Source organism: Trachemys scripta, chromosome 4, assembly GCF_013100865.1.
Source record: "Trachemys scripta elegans isolate TJP31775 chromosome 4, CAS_Tse_1.0, whole genome shotgun sequence".
Classification (NCBI taxonomy): domain Eukaryota; kingdom Metazoa; phylum Chordata; order Testudines; family Emydidae; genus Trachemys; species Trachemys scripta.
In genome coordinates, this window is record NC_048301.1 from 136,697,792 (window position 1) to 136,719,489 (window position 21,698).

General features: G+C 42.9%; 1 protein-coding gene across 1 annotated transcript in view; it reads right to left on the reverse strand.

The window, feature by feature from the left end:
• Nucleotides 1–21,698, reverse strand: part of IPO9 (importin 9) — a 182,091-nt gene that overhangs the window by 134,400 nt on the left and 25,993 nt on the right. The window contains 2 exon segments of the mRNA XM_034768831.1: nt 1,231–1,317; nt 17,177–17,238. Coding sequence (XP_034624722.1) covers nt 1,231–1,317; nt 17,177–17,238 — 149 coding nt within the window.

Sequence of the window (21,698 nt, forward strand, 5' to 3'; positions counted from 1 at the left end):
AACAAATTTATTAGAGCATAAGCTTTCGTGGACTACAGCCCACTTCTTCGGATGCATATAGAATGGAACATATATTGAGGAGATATATATACACACATACAGAGAGCATAAACAGGTGGGAGTTGTCTTACCAACTGTCTTCAGAGTTGGTAAGACAACTCCCACCTGTTTATGCTCTCTGTATGTGTGTATATATATCTCCTCAATATATGTTCCATTCTATATGCATCCGAAGAAGTGGGCTGTAGTCCACGAAAGCTTATGCTCTAATAAATTTGTTCGTCTCTAAGGTGCCACAAGTACTCCTGTTCTTCTTTTTGCGGATACAGACTAACACGGCTGTTACTCTGAAACCAGTTTATTCTTTATACACAGTTTTAATCTCATAAAATCCTTCAAAGGGAAGGAAAGGCATGAGAGCTCCAAGTAATTCCAAATAAAAAAAGGAGCCTAGTCTTTCCTAGGAGTTCTAAATCTAGTGGAGAATATATCCAGGATGTCTGCTCACATTTAACCCAATTCCTAACACCTTTCATTTCTCCAATTAGTATTTCCCTTTCAGTGAACCCCAATCTAGATGTGCTTGACTTTACAACCTTAAACAAACAAACAAAAACTGTTAAAAGAATGTTATCTCTTAGGGTGTGTGTTTGTTTTTTCAAAGCAAACTAAAAAACGGAACTCCCTCATGCAGCATATTGACACAAATGGTTCATCAGCTTGAGCTAAGGGAGTAGTTGAGAGCAATAGTAGACTGTCATCCTCTATATGGGTCAGCACTAGAGGGAGATGAGAATTTACTAATAGGTTTGAAAGCAGAGGAATTGCAAGATTCAGAAATTGTGGGTTCCATTCCAGTCTCTAGAGGAGAGTGCACTTTGGTGGGAACAGGCTCTTCTGCCTGCTTCCCCACAAGTTTGTCCCCTTCCCCACCCCTTCCAACCTGTCATTGTTCCATTCAGCCCAGTCCCAGTCTTCTTGCCTAGCCAGTCGCAATCTCCTCTCTGGGGTTGCCTTCCTGAGTCAATATCTTCCCCCCACTTCTCGTTCCGAGTCTTCCTGCCCAGTCAATCCCAGTTCTCCCCCCACCCCTGCACCCAGTTCCTTGACTGATCTCAGTATGGGTCTCCAAAACAAGCCAACCAGAAACCTTAGCTTTCCACAATGATAAAAATCAGTTACAGCAGACAAGCAACATGCAACCAATTCAGTATTAAACAGGAATCTTACCCTTTCTGTGGTCTCTGGATGCCTAAACTTGTCTGACTGGGAACACCAGTGAGTCTCCACATATTGTTTCAAAATTACAGATGCTAACTGTAAAAGGAGAGAAAGGACATGAAGCAGAACTAAAGGAATGGGTCACATTCAGAATAGTTACAAATGTCCCTCCTCATCCCTAAAAATGGGGTTGGCCAAAATATGAAATTCCCTGTGAAAGAAACAGGAAACTTGGTTGCAGAGACAAACGGAGTCTGTAGTTAGTTATTGTTCATTGACAGCATGCCTGATGCTATACAGAGTCTAGAGATGTTTGATGCCAGCTTCCTATTAGACCCACCCCCATCCCAGAACCTGCTCATCACCAAATCAAGCACCATATTAAATGGTTGATTAAAACTATGCCAAGCCTAACTCAGTATTAACAATATTTTAGAGATCTCTGGGAACATGTTTCTCAGGGCCCATTGTTTCCACCTAGCTAGAGAAGAGAAATGGTAAGAAGCAGATGGCTTCCCATGCTGTAAATTATAATGGTTCAACAATTAAAGAAGTCTGGCACTTGCTATTACCCAGATGGTTACTAACTACCAAGAAATGCCCAAACCAGAGAATCAAGGTCAGTGAGGTAATTTCTTTTATTGGACCAACTTCTATTGGTGAGAAAGACAAGCCAAAAAGAACTCTTCCTCAGGTCTGGGAAATGTACTCCGAGGGACACAGCTAATTGCAAGATGGAACAGATTGTTTAGCGTAAGTAGTTAGCACACACTCTAAGGGACTGATCAAGGTAGAGTGGCCTGTTAAAATCTCTGCAGTCATAGGACAAAATGAGAGGATTTGTGGGTTAAAGATTGTTGCAATAAGCCATAAATCCAGTGTCTGTTCACTCCACGATTTTTAGTGTGTAGTAGAGTTATGAATTTAAGGACTGATCTGAACAGATCTGTGTCTGAACTAAGAACAGCCATACTGAGTCAGACCATCTAGCCCCAGTATCCTGTCTTCCGACTGGCCAATGCCAGGTGCCCAGAGGGAATGAACAGAACAGGTAATTATCAAGTGATCCATGCCCCGTCGCCCACTCCCAGCTTCTGACAAACAGAGGCTAGGGACACCATCCCTGCCCATCCTGGCTAATAGACATTGATGGACCTATCCTCCATGAATTTATCTAGTTCTTTTTTGAACCCTGTTACAGTCTTGGCCTTCACAACATCCTCTGGCAAAGAGTTCCACAGGTTGACTACACATTGCAGGAAGAAATACTTCTTTTTGTTTGTTTTAAACCTGCTGCCTAGTAATTTCATTTGGTGACCCCTAGTTCTTGTGTTATGAGGATTAAATGATGTTTCCTTATTTACTTTCTCCATACCAGACATAATTTTATAGACCTCCATCATATCCCCCCCCTTAGTCGTCTCTTTTCCAAGCTGAAAAGTCTCAGTTTTATTTATTTCCTCATATATAAGCTGTTCCATACCCCTAATCATTTTTGTTGCCCTTTTCTGAACCTTTTCCAATTCCAATATATCTTTGAGATGGGGTGACCACATCTGCACGCATTATTCAAGATGTGGGCATACCATGGATTTATATAGAGACATGATATTTTCTGACTTATCTATCCCTTTCCTAATGATTCCCAACATTATGTTCGCTTTTTTGACTGCTGCTGCACATTGAGTGGATGTTTTCAGAGAACTATCCACAATGATTTCAAGATCTCCTCCTTGAGTGGTAACAGCTAATTTAGACCCCATCATTTTATATGTATAGTTGGGATTATGTTTTTCAATGTGCATTACTTTGCATTTATCAACTCTGAATTTCTTCCGCCATTTTCTTGCCCAGTCAACCAATTTTGTGAGGCCCCTTTGTAACTCTTCCTCCTTATAGGAAACCTGCACAACTCTTCCAAAGAGGAGCCTGGGAGCTTAAATTCATAATATGTGCTATTTATGCTAAACAATCTCTTCCACCTTGCATTTAGCTGTGACACTCGGAGTACCTTTCCCCAGCCCTGAAGAAGAGCTCTGTGTGGCTCGAAAGCTTATCTCTCTCATCAACAGAAGTTGGTCCAATAAAAGGTATTATCTCACCCACCTTGCCTCTCTAATATCCTGGGACTAACATGGCTACAAACTACACTGCATAAAAAACAGAGGATGTAATTTTAACTAAGCTTCTAGGACATTTTATATTACACACAAATTTCCTTTTATTCTTTGTTTGCCAGACATCCCCGACCCCCCCCCCCCCCCCCCCCCCCCTTTTTTTTTTTTTTTTTTTTAAAGAACATTGCTGAATTTTACTAAACCAAAAACAGGAAAACACAACTTCAGTTGTATTCGGTATCTAGTGGAATTTAGATAAGAAGATGGTATTGATAAAAATGTAATCAGTTTTGGGGTTAAGCTGCTAAAATTTAATACACTTGTTCATAAGCATCACACTAGACAGACTTTCACTCTAGCCTCGACCTTTGTTAAACCAACATGGAAAGTGAATGACAAGGGGTATGTCTACACTGCATAAGCCTGTCCTTGAGTTCAGCTTATGTTGCATCTACACTGCAATTGCGCTAACTGGGGGCTCGGACCCAGGGTCCCAGGACCTTGCAGCACTGGAGGGTCAGAGCATGGGTCAAGCCAGGACACAAGATCCAAGCCCTAATGCTTTGCAGTATAGAGGCAACCCAGCTTGACTCAGGTCCTGGGCATCCACCAGAAGTATCCCCCAATTCCATGCGACAACTTCATTAGTCCTCTCTATCCCAACAATCTGCAATCCATTCTATTAAAATGGAAGCCATTCTCCCCTTTGGTGTGCAGCAGCAGATCAGGTCAGCATTAACCCATTCTCTTCTAATCACCAATTTGCAAGCACAGTATCAGAGAGCCTCCTGGATTTGCAAGAGAGCAAACCAACAAGCCTTTTGCAAAGTGAGCTGCTTCATGATTACAGGAGCACAGCCAAATTTTGGTGAATCTCTGGTGCAAGGCAAAGTAAATTGTGTATTTCAGGAAAAGCACCAGGAATGACCATGTGTACTAGCAGATAGCTAAAAAGCTGGCACCTCTGCAGATTTTCCAGACAGGTGACCAGTGCAGCAAGCATATTAAGAGTCTGAAGAACAAGTACTGGAAGACCAGAGATGATAACTGCACCTCAGCTACTTGCCAATAACATTCCCATTTTATGATGACTGGTGGGAGTTCTGGATGCTGCACTAAACGCAGAGCCAGCAGTGCTTCATGACAATCTGGTCAGCCAGGATGGTCCCTGTTGGCACTTGAATATCTGATGAGAGCCAGCAGCAGGCTCTCAGTGAGGAGCATAGAGTGACTCTTTTAATGAAACCAGTTCAAGAGTAGGCTGTGGATCAGGATCAACAGCAAATGCTTGGTCCCTATTCGTTGAGCTTACAGAAAACCAGAGATAGACAGAAGCCGGAACCGAGCCCAGTAAACATATGACTCAAAATTTACAGTTTATTACAGTAACGGAAAGGATTTCTGCTGTAAGAAGCAATGCAAAAACGATACGCCCCAGCTCCCAGCATGTGGCCACTAACGGCAGATTGTATCACGCCGCCTTGGAATACCCCCATCACATGGAGTTCAAAAAGGCAACATGGCATTTCAAACATTCATAAACAGCTGTAAACGTTATTTCAACAGTTAAGTCACAAGATGGTTGCTAGGGCCATTCTTGTTTTCCTTTCAGTAATAAGAAATTTGCCATTCTGTAATCACTCATCCTGGGTCTATGGAACCATCTGTAAACAGTGAACGCAGTGTATGTGTTTGGGAAACAGTCTTCTATTTCCAAATTAGTCCATTTCAGTTAGAGGTAATCCACACAGTCTGTGGGTAACAAAATCATTTCTCCAAATATGAGTGGGATGTCAATTTTTTCCCAGAACTGTGCCAGGTGTGGGTGTAGGAAAGCTGAACATTTCAGAGTGTTTGTGTGCAGAAATAATAGGGTAAGCCATGTGTGAGCTAACAGCATCACGTTCATTCCTTCATGGATTCTGACCCAATCCTGGCTGATGATCATGAAAGGTTTGCAGCTAAGGAGGAATTCCAGATAGTCAGTCACATTGCAGGGAAGGGTATATTTTCCAGGCCACTCTGTATAGCTGACTAGTCCACTCCACTCACAAATGTGCTGTTTGGTCACTATATGTTTAAATACTTCAGCTGCATACACTGCAGGTTTCCCTCCAGCAGTTTGGTCAGCCAATAGGGCACCATAAGAATGGTTATGTCTTCCAAAATATGAAAGGCCTGAAATGAGAGAAAAAGCCTTTTGCAGCAAGGGTGCTATACATCCCCCCCCATATGGCAATTAGATATGAAATGTTTATGAAACAGGAAAAAAGGTTATAATTTTTAACTTACCATTGTCTCTGCACTTCTGTAACAGATTAACAAGGCTGTATCCGGAGACAGTATGAGGACTGAATCATGCCCTTCACAATGTATCAGTTCACTCTAGAAATGTTACAATTTATATCCTTGAGATTCCACAAAAAATTGTGCTTCTCGTTTTTTCCATTTAAAAAAATGAACTAATTTAGACAATAACCCTGTTTCTTGTCCTCTTTCAGTACCCTCAAGCTATACTGCCTACTGTTCTTCAGGAACTCGATCCCTGGCCCAATATACCTTCTCAGACCATTCCAAAATGAAGCATTTCTGTGATGAAGTTATGGCTGATGTTCTTGACAGGGCAGACCAGATAACACCCAGCCTCCAGAATGCTCACCTGTGGAATGTTAGCAATAGCAATCCATCTGATCTTAATTGAAAGGGATTCTCAGGCAGCTAGGATCCAAACCATTTGGAATCCCAGAACTTTTTTGGGAGAACGGAGATAGTTGTGAGAGGCACAGAACCTCACATACCTATTGTACTGGTCCCTCAGAATACTTTAGATATGTGAGAGGGTCACTGTTACAGCATATATTTTATATTAAAAAAAATTAAGTGAACAAGTTCTAGATTCGCAGCTTTGCAGACAAGTCCTTCCCACTGTACTGGTACAGCTCAGAAAACAGAGCTCCTATACGCCACCCTCCAGCATGCCACCCTGATTAGAAAGGAGCACTCCAAGGATCAAGAGGACTACAGTCACTAGGCCTATACGGAGATTGTCAAGTGTGTTAAATGCAATGGTGTTTTGGGGAAATATTAATACTTGTCCACTATGCTCTGGACTAAGGTCAACAATCCATTTCACAGATGTCTCTGGAACAGCCATAAGGATGTACTTTTCATCCACTACTGACCTAGGCCAAAGTAGTAGTTAACCACACACAGGCTAATTAAATTTATTTACTTAAAAGCTAAGTTATCCATAGGGAGTGAATCTAGGACAGTCAATCTACAGAAAACAAGACATTTTAGCTAGAGAATTAGAACTTTTCAATGCACCTGGCTGTTTAACATGTCCATGTAAGTGGACAGTTGCCACAAATTGAACTTGGATACATCCACAATCTGTTTGTGGCATACAGCTACCTTTTATGTGCTAGTACCTTAAGAGTTCAGTTATCCAGTGCACAGCACAATTTTACCTATTACAATGGGACTGGGGCCAGGTGCTACCACAATACAAACAAACAAGTTAAACTGAACATTGTCAGCCTGAACCTCTATAAAGTCTAATTCTAAATCTAATCATTTTTCCCCATTTCAGGATTACAAGTGACAAAATTATTCCACTAGATTATTTATGATTATTAGAAATACCAAGGAAGCCACACGAGAAAATGATAAGATTTTGGTGTTTTATTTTGTTGTAAAATGCTTAGAGATTAAAAGGCACTAATACAAAAGAATATTTTGTGGCAGAGGGAAGATTATTTCCATTTCCTTTCTCCTCCCCTGCTATACCTCTCCCAACTAAAATTTTCAGGTTTTCTTGCCACCTAGTATTAAAATGGTATTTGTAAAATGAAAACCACTAAAGTAGTAAAATATTTGTATTAGAATTAGCATCACTGTAACCAACAAGAGGCGATGCAATTTTAAACTTGTTTTGGTAAGTAGTGAGCACATCGTATAAGAGCTGGTCATAGGAAATAACCTTGGATCGAGTAATCACGAGTTGATTTGGTTTAAATTAAATGGAAGGATAAACAAAAGCAGGTCAACTCTGATTTTTTATTTCTAAAGGGCAGACTTTGGGAGATTAAGGGAATTAGTTAAAGAAGTCAACTGAACTGAAGAGCTCAAGAACTTAAAAGTGGACAAAGCTTGCACTTCCTTAAAATCAACTATACAAAAAAAAAAAACTATCTGAAATTTGCATCCCAAATATGATGCTGTATGGAATCTGAGGGACACTTTATGTTATCATTGATCCCATTATTGTAAAATTGCAAGGAATCTGACCAGATATGCCATGAAAGGTGTCAGTGAAAATGATAGGATTTGCAAAGTATGATCATCTTGTTTATATGTTTGTATCACCTTTGTATTATGAGTTACAGATATGCAGAGTATATCCATATTTCCAAACTGGTGCTGTGTCTCTGGGTGACACCCCCAGACAAAATGCCATCAGCAGTAGGCCTGCTTGATGGCTCATCAAGGGACATCAGCTGTAGAATGAACCCATTGAAGGGAGCCAAGAACTATACCTTATGATTCAGCAAGGCATGCAGGGACATGCCTATGGAGAAAACTCTAAGGCCTTTCAATGCCATGTGCTCTGAGTTTGTGTTTGAGACAAAGGAAGTACCAGACACATGGCAAAAGGACTATAAAGGGCAGATGAATCATCTCCATTTTGTCTTCAATCCTGCTTCTTAACTCTGGAGTAACTTTTCTACAAACTGAAGCTCTGAACAAAGGACTGAATGACTCATTCAAGTTGTGGATGTGTTCCAGAGGGATTTTCAAGCCAGCAAACTCACAAATACAGCTAACCTGATATATGGACTTTGAAGTGTTTGTATGTATGTGACTGCTTTACCATTTAACAACTCTTCTTGTTCTTTCTTTTTTCTTTATAATAAACCTTTAGTTTTAGATGCTAAAGGACTGGCTGGCAGTGTGATATTTTGGGTAAGATCCAAACCTATAATGACCTGGTAATGTGGCTGGGGTCAGAAGAACATTTTTTATATGTGAGCAGAGTTTTAAAATAACTTCAATATTTTTGTTCAATATCTTCATTAATGATTTGGAGGATGGCATGGACTACACCCTCAGCAAGTCTGCAGATGACACTAAACTGGGAGGAGTGGTAGATACGCTGGAGGGTAGGGATAGAATACAGAGGGAACTAGACAAATTAGAGGATTGGGCCAAAAGAAATCTGATGAGGTTCAACAAGGACAAGTGCAGAGTCCTGCACTTAGGACAGAAGAATCCCATGCACTGCTACAGACTAGGGACCGAGGGGCTAGGAAACAGTTCTGCAGAAAAGGACCTAGGGGTTACAGTGGACGAGAAGCTGGATATGAGCCGATAGCCTTCTTGGCAACAAGGGCACACTAACAGCATTTTGGGCTGTATAAGTAGGGGCAATGCCAGCAGATCGAGGGACGTGATCATTCGCCCTCCATTCGACATTGGTGAGGCCTCATCTGGAATACTGTGTCCAGTTTTGGGCCCCACACTACAAGAAGGATGTGGAAAAATCGGAAAGAGTCCAGCAGAGGGCAACAAAAAAGATTAGGGGTCTGGAGCACGTGACTTATGAGGAGAGGCTGAGAGAACTGGGATTGTTTAGTCTGCAGAAGAATGAGGGGGGATTTGATAGCTGCTTTCAACTACCAGAAAGGGGGTTCCAAAGAGAATGGATCTAGACTGTTCTCAGTGGTAGCAGATAACAGAACAAGGAGTAATAGTCTCAAATTGCAGTGGGGAAGGTTTAGGCTTGATATTAGGATAAACTTTTTCACTAGGAGGGTGGTGAAGCACTGGAATGGGTTAGCTAGGGAGGTGGTGGAATCTCCTTCCTTAGAGGTTTTTAAGATAAGGCTTGACAAAGCCCTGGCTGGGATGATTTAGTTGGGGATTGGACCTGCTTTGAGCAGGGGGTTGGACTAGATGACCTCCTGAGGTCCCTTCCAACCCTGATATTCTATGATTCTCACTGTACTGGACCTAGGTGTTGATTGGGAGCCAGAGAACTGGAATGCAATAAAGGGGATTGTGAGATTCCTTTTTTGTGTGTGTGCTTCTTGATAACCAGTGTGGGGATCAGAAGCACAGTTTGTGACTGGTTGAAGAGTTTAACTTCAGTGTTAACCACCAGTCTTTGGGAGAATCTGCTTTCCCTTTTGCAGCCTACCCTGACCTTGGTATTTTCAGTGAGGGCTACCCCAGGCACTATGGGTCACACCAAGCAAGGGGGGAAATCTTGCAGGGAAAGGATCCCGACTGAGCAGGATGACTAGCCTCCACAAAATGGTAATTAGGAGTAAACAGGGAATGAAAAAAGGAGTTGATCAAAAAAAAGCTACATCATGGAGATGAGAAAAAGCATGTATAAAGTGGGAACTGCTAGAAGTCAGGCAAAATTAGCTTTCAACAAGGAAATAAAAATAAATAAGACTTTTTTTTAGAATAAGGAAAGATGAGGCTGGGCCACTATACAGTCTGACTGGGAAGGAGATTATCTTTAATCTAGGAATGACCCAAAAACTAAATGAATACTTTGCCCTAGTTTTCAAAAAGGATGATAATATGGAACTTTAGCTGGCACATGAGTTTGCTAGTCTGGTAGCAATGATTTTTAAATAGGCTATTTATCTGATGATAGTACCGTACGACTGGAGAGTAGCTAATGTTGTACCTATTTTTAGGGAATAAAAAGTGATCTGGGAAATTGCAGACCTGTTATTCTGACTTCAGTAGTATGCAAGGCTTTAGAACAAATTGTGAAGGAAGGAAACAAATTAACTTAAATAGAGGTAAATGGGGTGTAATACAACATGGGTTTATCACAGGCAGATCACGCCAGGCTAATCTGATTTCCTTCTTTGAGACAATAACTGCTTTTTAGATAAGGGAAATTCACTTGGACTTTAGTAAGGCATGAGACAGCACCACATAGAAAATTATTAGTTAAATTAGATAAAATGGGGATCAGTACAAGCACTGTTAGGCAGATAAGGAATGGCTAAAGGAAAATGGGGATCAGTACAAGCATTGTAAGATGGATAAGGAACTGGCTAAAGGGCAGAAGGCAACAGGTTGTCCTGAAAGGTGAAGTATCAGACTGAAGGAAGGCTTCTAGTGAAGTTCCTCAAAGATCAGTCTTGGGTCCAATCTTATTCAGTACTATTATTAATGACTTTTTGTGCCAAAGTAGGTGTGCGCTAATGAAATTTGAGACACAAGGTTAGTGAGGTAATATCTTTTATTGGATCAACTTCTGTTGATGAAAGAGAGAAGCTTTTGAGCTACACAGGTACTTTTCTCAGTCCTAAAGACTCTATGTAGCTCAAAAACTTGTCTCTTTCACCAACAGAAGTTGGTCTAATAACAGATATTACCTCACCCACCTTCTTCCTCTAATATCCTGGGCCCAACACAACTACAAAAATCACTGCAAACTACTAACAAAATTTGCTCATAATACAATGTTGGGAGGCATCTTCAATACAGAGGAGGATCAAATATTATACAGGACATTGTGGATGACCTTGAACACTGAAGTGACAGAAATGGGATGAAATTCAGTTGTGACAAAGTCAGGCACTTTGGGTCTAAGAAGAAGAATTTCAATGGAGGCTCATCAGGTGGAAGTAACAGAGGAAGAGAGACCTGGGGGTGGGAGTCGATCACACGAAGACTGAGTCACCAATGTGATCCAGCTATGAAAAAGGCAAATATGATCATAGCAAATATTAGGCAAGGCATTTCCAGCAGAGAGAGAGACAGAGAGAAATATTAATGCCATTGTATGAGGCATTGGTAAGATCTCATTTGGAATACTGTGTACAATTCTGATCACTCATATTCAAGAAAGATTAAATTAATCTGGAACTGGTTCAGAGAAGAGCTACTAGGATGATTAGGGGACTGGAGGGCCTATCTTATAACAGGAGACTGGAAGGGCTTGGCTTGTTTAGTCTAGCAAAACAAAGGCTGAGAGGGGATATGACTGTCCTCTATAAATACTTTGGGGCCCGGGTAAACATCACGGAGGGTGAAGAGCTAAGTAAGCTCAAGGACAATGTAGCACAGTGGTCAGCAACCTTTCAGAAGTGGTGTGCCGAGTCTTCATTTATTCACTCTAATTTAAGGTTTTGCGTGCCAGTAATACATTTTAACGTTTTTAGAAGGTCTCTTTCTATAAGTCTATAATATATAACTAAACTATTGTTGTATATAAAGTAAATAAGGTTTTTAAAATGTTTAAGAAGCTTTATTTAAAATTAAATTAAAATACAGAGCCCCCCGGACCAGTGGCCAGGACCCGGGCAGTGAGAGTGCCACTGAAAATCAGCTCACGTGCCGCCTTCGGCACGTATGCCATAGGTTGCCTACCCCTGATGTAGCACAAGAACAAATGGATATAAACTGGCTATGAACAAATTCAGACTGGAAGTTAGAAGATTTCTAACCATCAGAGAGGTGAGGTTCTGAAATTGTCCCCCACCCCGCCCCCAAAAAAATAGTTGTGGGGGCAAACAACTTAATTAGTTTTAGAAGAGCTGACAAATCTTTTGAGTGCACTTGTATGACGGGGTTGCTTGTGACAGTAGGCGGCAGGGATCAACAGCCCTAGGGCTCACTTTCAGTTTGTGTCTTGTTTCTAACAGCTCGTGCTTCATGGTTTCAACTAGGCACCTGCAGAGTTCACAAAGGGTTATCCCCAACCCCCACCAATGTATTTTGGGAGTTTTATCACCATCGGGGATGGCTACAACTGGGGATGGGAAACCAGGCAGGGTGGGCCAAGGCTTTGAGATAGCACCAAGTAGTCTTTCTCCCAGGTGCTTGGCTAGCTAGTTCTTGCTCACATACTCAGGGTCTGATTGATCACCATTTGTGGGGTTGGGAAGTAATTTTCCCCCAGGTCAAATTCATCTTCCCCTGCAGTGTGTGGATGAGGGTCACTTTCCAGGATTTTCTGGGTATATCTCATTTAATCATTTCTATGCCATTGCGAGGGCCTCCTATTCTCTGCCTGTAGCACATAATAGTCTAGTCTCCCGGGGAATATAATATCTTGGTCTAATTCCAGTTGCTGACTTTAATGCAGAGTGCTGGTTGCCTATGATATATAAGAGATCAGAACAGATGATCTGGTGGTCCCTTCCAGCCCTAAGCCCTGACTCTGGGATATGGCAATTTCCTCCATTATCATTAAAAATCCTTTCTGAATTCAGTTTAAATAGACTTTGAAGTCCATTGTATTAAAAACACAAAGTTTATGTATTATTGTGGAATTGTATGTAACTTCTATAGGGAAGAGACATGACTAATGCAAACCTTAGGAAGTGTCAGAGCTTCAAAGGACCATTTGAAACAATGAGCCAGACAAGAATGAACTTTATGAACCTATAACCTTGGAAAACCCTTTGGTGGGTTTTGAAGGATCGATCACCTGCCAAAGCCCTTATTTGAATTGGGGGTGGTCTCTGGTAAGCTTCTTAGCATGCATGTAAGGTTTTTTATTGTTTTTATTATGTTTTTTTCTGCAATGCTTTCACCTTAAGAAAAAGCGTGCTCGCTTAAAAAGAGCTTTGTGCCAACTTATACCTGTGGGCAATTACACTGTTTATGGCCTCTGAAGAGCATCCAAAGCAGGACTCCTTAGGCAGTCTGACTTGCTGAGGAACTCACTGTAGGAGGGAAGTGTACAGCCTGGAAAACCCTGGTCAGGAGGGAGAGAAATACAGGTCTCCATGCAAGAGACGTGACAACTGAGGGGCTGGGAGCTTAAAGAGGGTGCCCTCAAGGGATTACGGAGGAAGAATACAGGTGTAGCTGACCTGAACTGTGACAATTAATATTGTCCATATTAAACTTTAAAAGGAAATGGGACATTCTTGTCCAGGTATAAAGCTGGCAGAATAGGGATGCTGTAGATTTGTAGCATATTTTATATACTTTAGCTACCAAAGTTGCATTCAGAATTTGCAATTCAATTTTATCCCTTGTGATTAGCCATAGCCACTTCAACACACAGTTGATCTTCTAGCAACCTGAGCACTATGCATCATCTTAATTACTGAACTGCCTGAAATTTACAATTCAAGGTAGAAGTGTTCAATAAATATTTCTGTTCTGAAATTTGGAAAAAACTATGTAGCCATGTCATATATGATGCAATACTTTCCATTCTGATAGTAACTCAGGAGGATCTTAGTAAGAACATAAGAACGGCCATACTGGGTCAGACCAAAGGTCCATCTAGTCCAGTATCCTATCTTCCGACAGCAGCCAATTGCAGGGGTCCCAGGGGGAATGAACAGAACAGGTAATCACCAAGTGACCCAGCCCCTGCTGCCCACGCCCAGCTTCTGGCAAACAGAGGCTAGGGACACCATCCCTGCCCATCCTGGTTAATAGCCATTGATGGACCTATCCTCCATGAATTTATTTAGTTCTTTTTTGAACCCTGTTACAGTCTTGGCCTTCACAACATCCTCTGGCAAAGAGTTCCACAGATTGACTACGCATTGTATGAATAAATACTTCCTTTTGTTTGTTTTAAACCTGCTGACTATTAATTTCATTTGGTGACCCCTAGTTCTTGTCTTATGAGAGGAAGTAAATAACACTTCCTTATTTACTTTCTCCACCACAGTCATGATTTTATAGACTTCAATCATATCCCCCCTTAGTTGTCTCTTGGAAAAGACCCAGTCTTATTAATCTCTCCTCACAAAGCAGCTACAAAACAGCAGCTACTAAAGTTAGACATTTTTATGTCAGCAGACTCGGAAAACTTGTTTCCAAGAGTTTTACAAGAGCTGCCGAGGAACTCTCTAGACTGAAAGTTGATTTTCAATAATTCTTGGAATACCGGGGAAATTCCAGAAGACTGGGAGAAAGCTAATGTCATGTCAATATTTAAAAGAGGTAAATGGGACACCTCTCAGGTAATTATGGGCCTGTCAGCTTGACATTGATCCTGGGCAAAACAATGAAGCAGCTGATATAGGACTCAATTAATAAAGAATTAAAGGAGGGTAATATAATCAACGCCAATTAACATGGGTTCATGGACAATAGATCTTGTCAAACTAACTTGACTAGATAGATAAGGATTACAAGTTTGGTTAATAAAGGTAACAGTATCAGACGGGTAGCTGTGTTAAGTCTGTAGCCACAAAAATGACAAGGAGTCCTGTGGCACCTTAAAGACTAACAGAATTATGTGAGCATAAGCTTTCGTAAGTAAAAGCCCACTTCTTCAGATGCATGATGTGTTGATGTAATATACCTGGACTTCAGTAAGGCATTTAACTTGGTACTGCATGACATTTTGACTAAAAACCTAGAATGATACAAAATGAACATGGCACAGATTAAATAGATTAAAAACTGGCTAACTGACAGGTCCCAAACTTGTAAACAGGGAATCATCATTAAGCAGGTGTATTTTTAGTGGGGTCCTGCAGAGATTGGTACTTGGCCCTAATCTACTTATTTTTAATCAATGACTTGGAAGACAACAAACTAAGCACTGATTAAATTTTCAGCTGACAAAGATTGGGGGAGTGCCAAATAATAGAGAGGACAGGTCACTGATACAGAGCGATCTGGGTCGCTTGGTAAGCTGGGACCAAGCAAACAATACGTGTTTCAATACAGCCAACTGAAAGGTCATACATCTCATAACAAAGAATGTAGGCTGTACTTACAGGATCAGGGATTCTAACCTGGGAAGCAATGATTCTGAAAGACTTTGGGAGTCATGATGGATAATCAGCTGAACATGAGCTCCCATTGCAACACTATAGCTGAAAGGACTAATGTGATGCTTAGATGTATAAACTGGATTACCTAGTAGCAACAGGGAGATCATACAACTACTATATTTGGCACAGATGTAACTGCTACTGCCATACTTTGTTGATAAATTGGAGGGAGTTCAGAGAAGAGCCACAAGAATGATTACAGAATTGGAATACATCCCTTACAGTCAAAGACTAAAGGAGCTTAATTTATCTTAACAAAAGAAAAAAGTTAAGGGGTCACTTGATCATAGTCTATGAGTACCTACACAAGGAACAAATTTGATAATAGAGGTCTCTTCAACCTTGCAGACAAAGGTATAACACAAGATCCCATGGGTGGCAAAGGTGCAAATTTTTAACAGTGAGACGAATTATCTATTGGAACAACTTACCCATGGTTGTGCTGAATCTCCATCACTGACAATTTTTAAATCAAGACAATCTTTTTCTAAAAGATCTGCTCTAGTTCAATCAGGAACTAATTCAAGGAATTCCTATGGCCTGTGGTATGCAGAAGGGGTCAGAATAAATTATCACAATGGCCCCTTCTGGCCTTATCTATGAACCTGTAGACCAGAGGTTCTCAAACTGTGGTACGTGTACCACCTGTAGCATGTAAACTTTATGTTCCATCTAGTCACTTTACAATAATTTAAGAAAGCAGTATGGGAAGCAAAGTTTGAGACCTGCTGTTTTAAACCATTACAAAAGCAGATTTTTACTACTTTGCTATGTGTTTTCTGTGTTGTGGCAACATCCGTGCGTACAATCTATAAGTCCCCTCTCTGTTGTCAGCCTGGTGACAAACTCAAAGCGTTTAAGGCACTGCCCCCCCTCCTTAGCAGCTTGCCACACACTTCTCCTCAGTGGAAATATTCCAAAGCTACAGAAATAGAGTACATAGTCCTGCATTCCCCATCTAGCCCCTGGCTGAGCCAATCCACCCTGGGAGGTGCACTGATGTTATCTCATTAGGAGAAACATTTAGCAATGTAAGAAATTTGTTTTTCTGTGATGCAGCCACAACCATTGTGCATGCTGGGTATGATCAACAGTGCTTGGACAATCTTCCTTTCCTCCCTATATGTGGTTAGAGGCTAAGGGAGAAGGTAAGGCAATAGGATGGGCAAGACTCATCTCAGAACCTTATGTCTAAAAGCAGCATTAGCCAATAATACCTGGTTGAGGTGGCTGTACCTAGAGAAAGTGTCAACTGAGCACCAGGTAGCTCAGCAGTGTTCAGGAACAGAGGCTTCTCCCTCTCAGCCCAGAAGCTGGCTACCAATCTGGCAGAATGGGCCTTGAGCTTCTTAGGACAGGAAAGATCTGCTAAAGCATAACAATGCTAGGTCTGATCTAGTAACAAGTGACATGAGATGCCATTCCCTCCAACATGGAAATCCTCAAAAAGGATGAAAATGGAACAGGATTTCTAGAAGCCAGCTGTCACAGAAAGATGGTAAGACAATGCTACCCTGCTCACTGATGCCACCCCGTATATAGATTCTATTCTATAGAGGTGCTTATACCACCATCACCACTTTAGTGTCAGAGCACCACATGTACTGAGCTTGAACAGCATTATTATGAGAGGTAGTCACACATGGATAATAGTCATGTGATTTTTGACAAAAACAAATTTAAAAGAAAATGGAGTAATGCTAATTGGAAAATAATACCTATGACTTCTCATCTGCACATATAAATAGCAAAAACAGTCAGCTATAGAACAAGCCAGCAAGAGAATGTTTCCCATTCCCACATCCCCACACTAGTTCCCCAGTCCTCAAATCAGTTACCGAAAAAAGCTATTATGTAGTTTTGGTTATTATAAATGTGATTAAGTGCTGAGCACAAAAACATTCTCCTTGTTACATGCTCCAATATATTAGATTTCTAGAGAAATAGTATTTAATTTTACTTTTTTTAAAAAAGGAAGTATGAGTGGATAGTTTTTACAACAAAAGTTATAATCCAACTCTTCTCTACAGCATGCTTGAGAAGACTCACCTGACGAATGGCCAATACTCCCTGGGGATCTACAGTCAGTTCTGCTAAATGAACGCCAAATTCTGCAAGAAAGAATATCTAAAATGAGACTAAGAATAGAATATCTAATTGAAACTAAGAATAGAATTAACATTCGCATCAAGAGATTTAAGCCAACAGCACAGTATAAATCACAAAAAGAATTTTAGCCTGCATCTTCTGGAAGGCTCAATGCTGACAAAGTGAGTTATATGCATGAAGGAGAAGACAGCCCCATAGAGTAGCTTCTCTGCTGAATTGAAGGCATCCAAATTCTCCCCCTCTCAGAGTTTTTTATAACTGCTTTTTATTCTAAGTGAAAGACTGTAAGGACAAAAAAAAGAATTTTGTTACCAATTTAAGTTACTATAGACTTATAGTATATAACGCAAACAATGACATTAAGTGAGCACCTGCACAGAAGCAATGAAAAAGATTCACAAATGGAGCTATATGTAGTGCCCTACCAAATTCATGGTCCATTTTGGTCAATTTCACAGCCATAGGATTTTAAAAATCATAAATTTCATGATTTCAGCTATTTTAAGCTGAACTTTCAGGGTATTGTAATTGTAGGGGTCATGACCCAAAAATGAGTTGTGGAGGAATCGCAAGGTTATGGGGGGGGGGGAGGGAGTTGTGGTACTGCTACCCTTACTTCTGCGCTGCTGCTGACATGGCACTGCCTTCAGAGCTGGGCAGCTAGAGAGCAGTGGCTGCTGGCCAGGAGCCCAGGTCTGAAGGCAAACTGCCCCCAGCAGCACAGAAGTAAGGATGGCATGGGATAGTATTGCCACCCTTACCTCTGCGCTGCCCCGTGTGCCCTTCCTCTTCCCCCGCCCCCTGCTGGCTTGCTGCATCCCTCCTCAGTCCCCCACCTGCCACTCACCCCTACGGCGCCAACTTCCCCTCTGCTGGGTGGGTGCTCGCCCACCCCCCTGCCTCTTCCCACCCAAGCATCCACCCTCACTCTGCCCTCATTCCACCCCCTTCCCCCAAGTCCCTGCTCCTGCTCTGCCTCTTCTCTGTCTCCTCCCCTGAGCGTCCCGCATCCCCGCTCCTTCCTCTCCCTCCTGGAAAGCGCTAAGCACCATCAAACAACGGTTAAGCGGCGGGAAGCGCGGTGGGGGGGGGGGGGAAGCGGGGATGCAGCACGCTGGGGGGAGAAGGAGGTGAGGAGGGGGGAGCTTGGCTGCGATTTTTCCCCGTGGGTGCACCCACAGAGTCGGCGCCTCCCTCCAACTCGCCTCCTTACCTGAATATTGGGACAAATAGCATCCTAATTGTACATTGATCGGGACACGGGACAGTCCTTATTTTATTGGGACATTTGGTCACCCTGGGGCGGGGTCTGCGTGCTGAGGGAGTGGGGCTTGGTGGGGTGGGGGTCTCGGTGCAGCTAGTTGGGGTCTGGATATGGGGGCTCAGGGTGGGGCATCAGGTGGGGAGTTGAGTGCAGGGATCTCAGTGGGTGGCGGTCTGGGTGCAAGGGTGGGGGTCCGGAGGCAGGGTGTCTGCGTGCAGGGGGGCTCCAGATGCAGGGATTGAGGTTCAATGGGGTGGGGTTTGGCTAGGGGAGTTCTGGATGTACACGGTGAGGCCTGGCAGGGGTGTCTGAGTACGGGAGGTCCAGATGCATGGGGGTTGGGTGATCATAGTACTCCATTTTTCCTTGTTTCCAGATGCTAAAATCTACTAGAAGACAGCATTTAAAATACACCAATATTTTCCTATTACTGCACTATGTAAGAAATTACTGTAGCTGCCATGAGGACATCATATAGTCAGAGACAGGTTGTGCAATCATGAATGGGAGGAGAGGCATACATGGTAGATCAGGGATTGGCAACCTATGGCTTGCGTGCCAAAGACGGCATGCAAAACGATTTTTAATGGCACACTGCGAACCCCGGCAGCGGGCTGACGGCCAGGACCCTGGTAGGCCGCAGCGTGCCATTAAAAATCCTGCCCGGCCCAGCCTGTTCTTCTCCGCCCCGCTCTCTCTGGCAGGGGCAGAAGCAAGCTTGGCCCTGCTGGCTGCTGCTGTAGGGCAGGCTCCGCCGGCAGCCAAGCTTCCCCCTCCCCCGCCTCTTCCCCCAGCGTGCTGCGTGGAGCCCCGCCTCCTCTCCCTCCCTGCCGCTGATGGCCCTTGCGAGGGAGGGGAGAAGAGGAGCCCCAGCGCCCTCGCAGCTCAGATCAGGAAGGAGGCGGAGAAGAGGCAGGAGCGGGGCCTTAGGGAAAGGGAGTGGAATCAGGGCGTATACCTCCAGCCCCCTGCCGTGAGCCGCTCAGGGCAGGGGGCTGGGAGCACCCACTTGATCCCAGCCCACCCCCCACACCCCATGCCCTGACTCCTGCACCCCCCCCACGACCCCAGCCCTCTGCCCTGACTCCTGCACCCTCCTTATACACACCCTACCCTGACTCCTGCACTCCCCACACATACCCAGGCCCCCCACATCCCATGCTCTGACGCTTGCACCCCCAACATCCCCACCCTGAGCACCAAACAGGAGCTCCTGCACCCCTCACACCAAATGGGAGCTGCCCAGGTAAGCGCTCCACACCCAAACCTCCTGAGCCCCCTCCCTCATTCTAGCTCCTGGTCAGATCCTGCAGCCCAACCCCCAGCCTGCTCCTTCACCCCCAGCCCTGTGCTCAGTGCACCCCTACCCTCAGCTCAGTGCAGAGAGAAAGAGAATGGGCCAGAACCAGGGAGAAGATAGGTACCCACTCTATGTGGGCAGGGCCAGGACCCCAGACCAGCAGCGGGCTGAGCAGGGCTGGCAGCTGGGACCCTGACTGGCAGGAGCCAGCAGACGGAACCCCAGACCAGCCGCGGGCTGAGCTGCTCAGCCCGCGGCCGGTCTGGGGTCCCAGCCGCCGGACCCGCTCAGCTTGCTGTCGGTCTGGGGTTCTGGTTGCCGGCCCCTTGCTAGCTGGGGTCCCGGCCGCAGGCCCCACTCAGCCCACTGCCAGCCTAGGTGAACAGAACCCCAGGCCGGCAGCGGGCTGAGGAGGCCGGCGGCATAAGACCAGCATTTTAATTTAATTTTAAATGAAGGTTCTTAAACATTTTGAAAACCTTGTTTACTTTACATACAACAGTAGTTTAGTTATATCATTTATAGAGAGAGACCTTCTAAAAACCGTTAAAATGTATTACTGGCACGCAAAACCTTAAATTAAAGTGAATAAATGAAGACGCGGCACACCACTTCTGAAAGGTTGCCGACCCCTGTGGTAGATTATCTTGTAAGATATGCTATATATTTTGAAAAAGTATGACCGCCCCTGAGCCAGTTTATGAAGAGATGGGGAGGATAAGATGCAATTCAACTAATGTGCAGAAAAGCACCATGGAACCAGGAAAAGTTCTGATAGCAGTAAATCTGAATTTCTAGCTAAATATGCTTACTACACCTCTACCCAGATATAATGTGACCCGATATAACACGAATTTGGATATAACACGGTAAAGCAGTGCTCCGGGGGTGGGGCTGCGCACTCCGGTGGATCAAAGCAAGTTTGATATAACGCGGTAAGATTTTTTGGCTCCCGAGGACAGCGTTATATCGAGGTAGAGGTGTATTTTATATTGGGTGTTTTGTATGACTGCAATTTCAGTATAAAATTTCTGCCTCCTCTTCTCAAATTCTTAAATAGCAACGTGCAAAGAAAAAAATTGAGTTTGTGCCATTTTAGCTTCTCTGTGGTGGATAAAGACAACACTGAAAAGTTATCTTTTTAAAAAGGTGTTCTCAACTTGTGTTTTTCCTTTAGATGTATCAGGAATATCAAGTTTTCTCTTTCTTGTTTTACAGATAGTACTGGAAGCCCTTAATCAATGGGGCAGAGGCAATCTTTAACAAAGATATTTACTTCTAACTGTTTCCTTGGAGTTAACTAGCTGTTAAAGAAACAAGTTTTATAAGTCTCTATAAAATCTCTTCCTTTCTCAATCAGACTTCACATACTAGGTATCTGATTATATAAAGCCATTAGTGACCACTCATCCAGAGTCTTCCAGAGACAAGGGCTAATTTTTATTGTTAAACAGAAGCAAAAAAAAAAAAAAAAAAAAAAAAAATAGCTGCTTTCAGGCCTTTGCTAAGTTACATGGCAAAAAAAACATGAAAGAGACAAATGCTTTTTTTCCCCTTTTGCAGATCACATTTACAGTCAAGAATCAAAATGTCAAAGATGTGCATGACATGAGTATTAGAGACAAGCTAATAATACTTCCAGGAGTCAAATCTCAGATTCAATACAGTGAAGGAAGTAATCAAATTTAATATGGTTTAATTTGGTGGGGACGCTCCGGAGGTGATGGATGGATACTGTTTGTTTTTTTACAGAGAAATCTTGCTAAGTAATGAGTAGCCGCTGAACAGATAAGTGGACCACAGTAAAGCTGCTGCTGTGATACATTAGTAGCTTTTCCTGAAACACGTTCAGTTAATAAAAGCATACTGCATACAAAAATACCAAGTTAAAATAACAG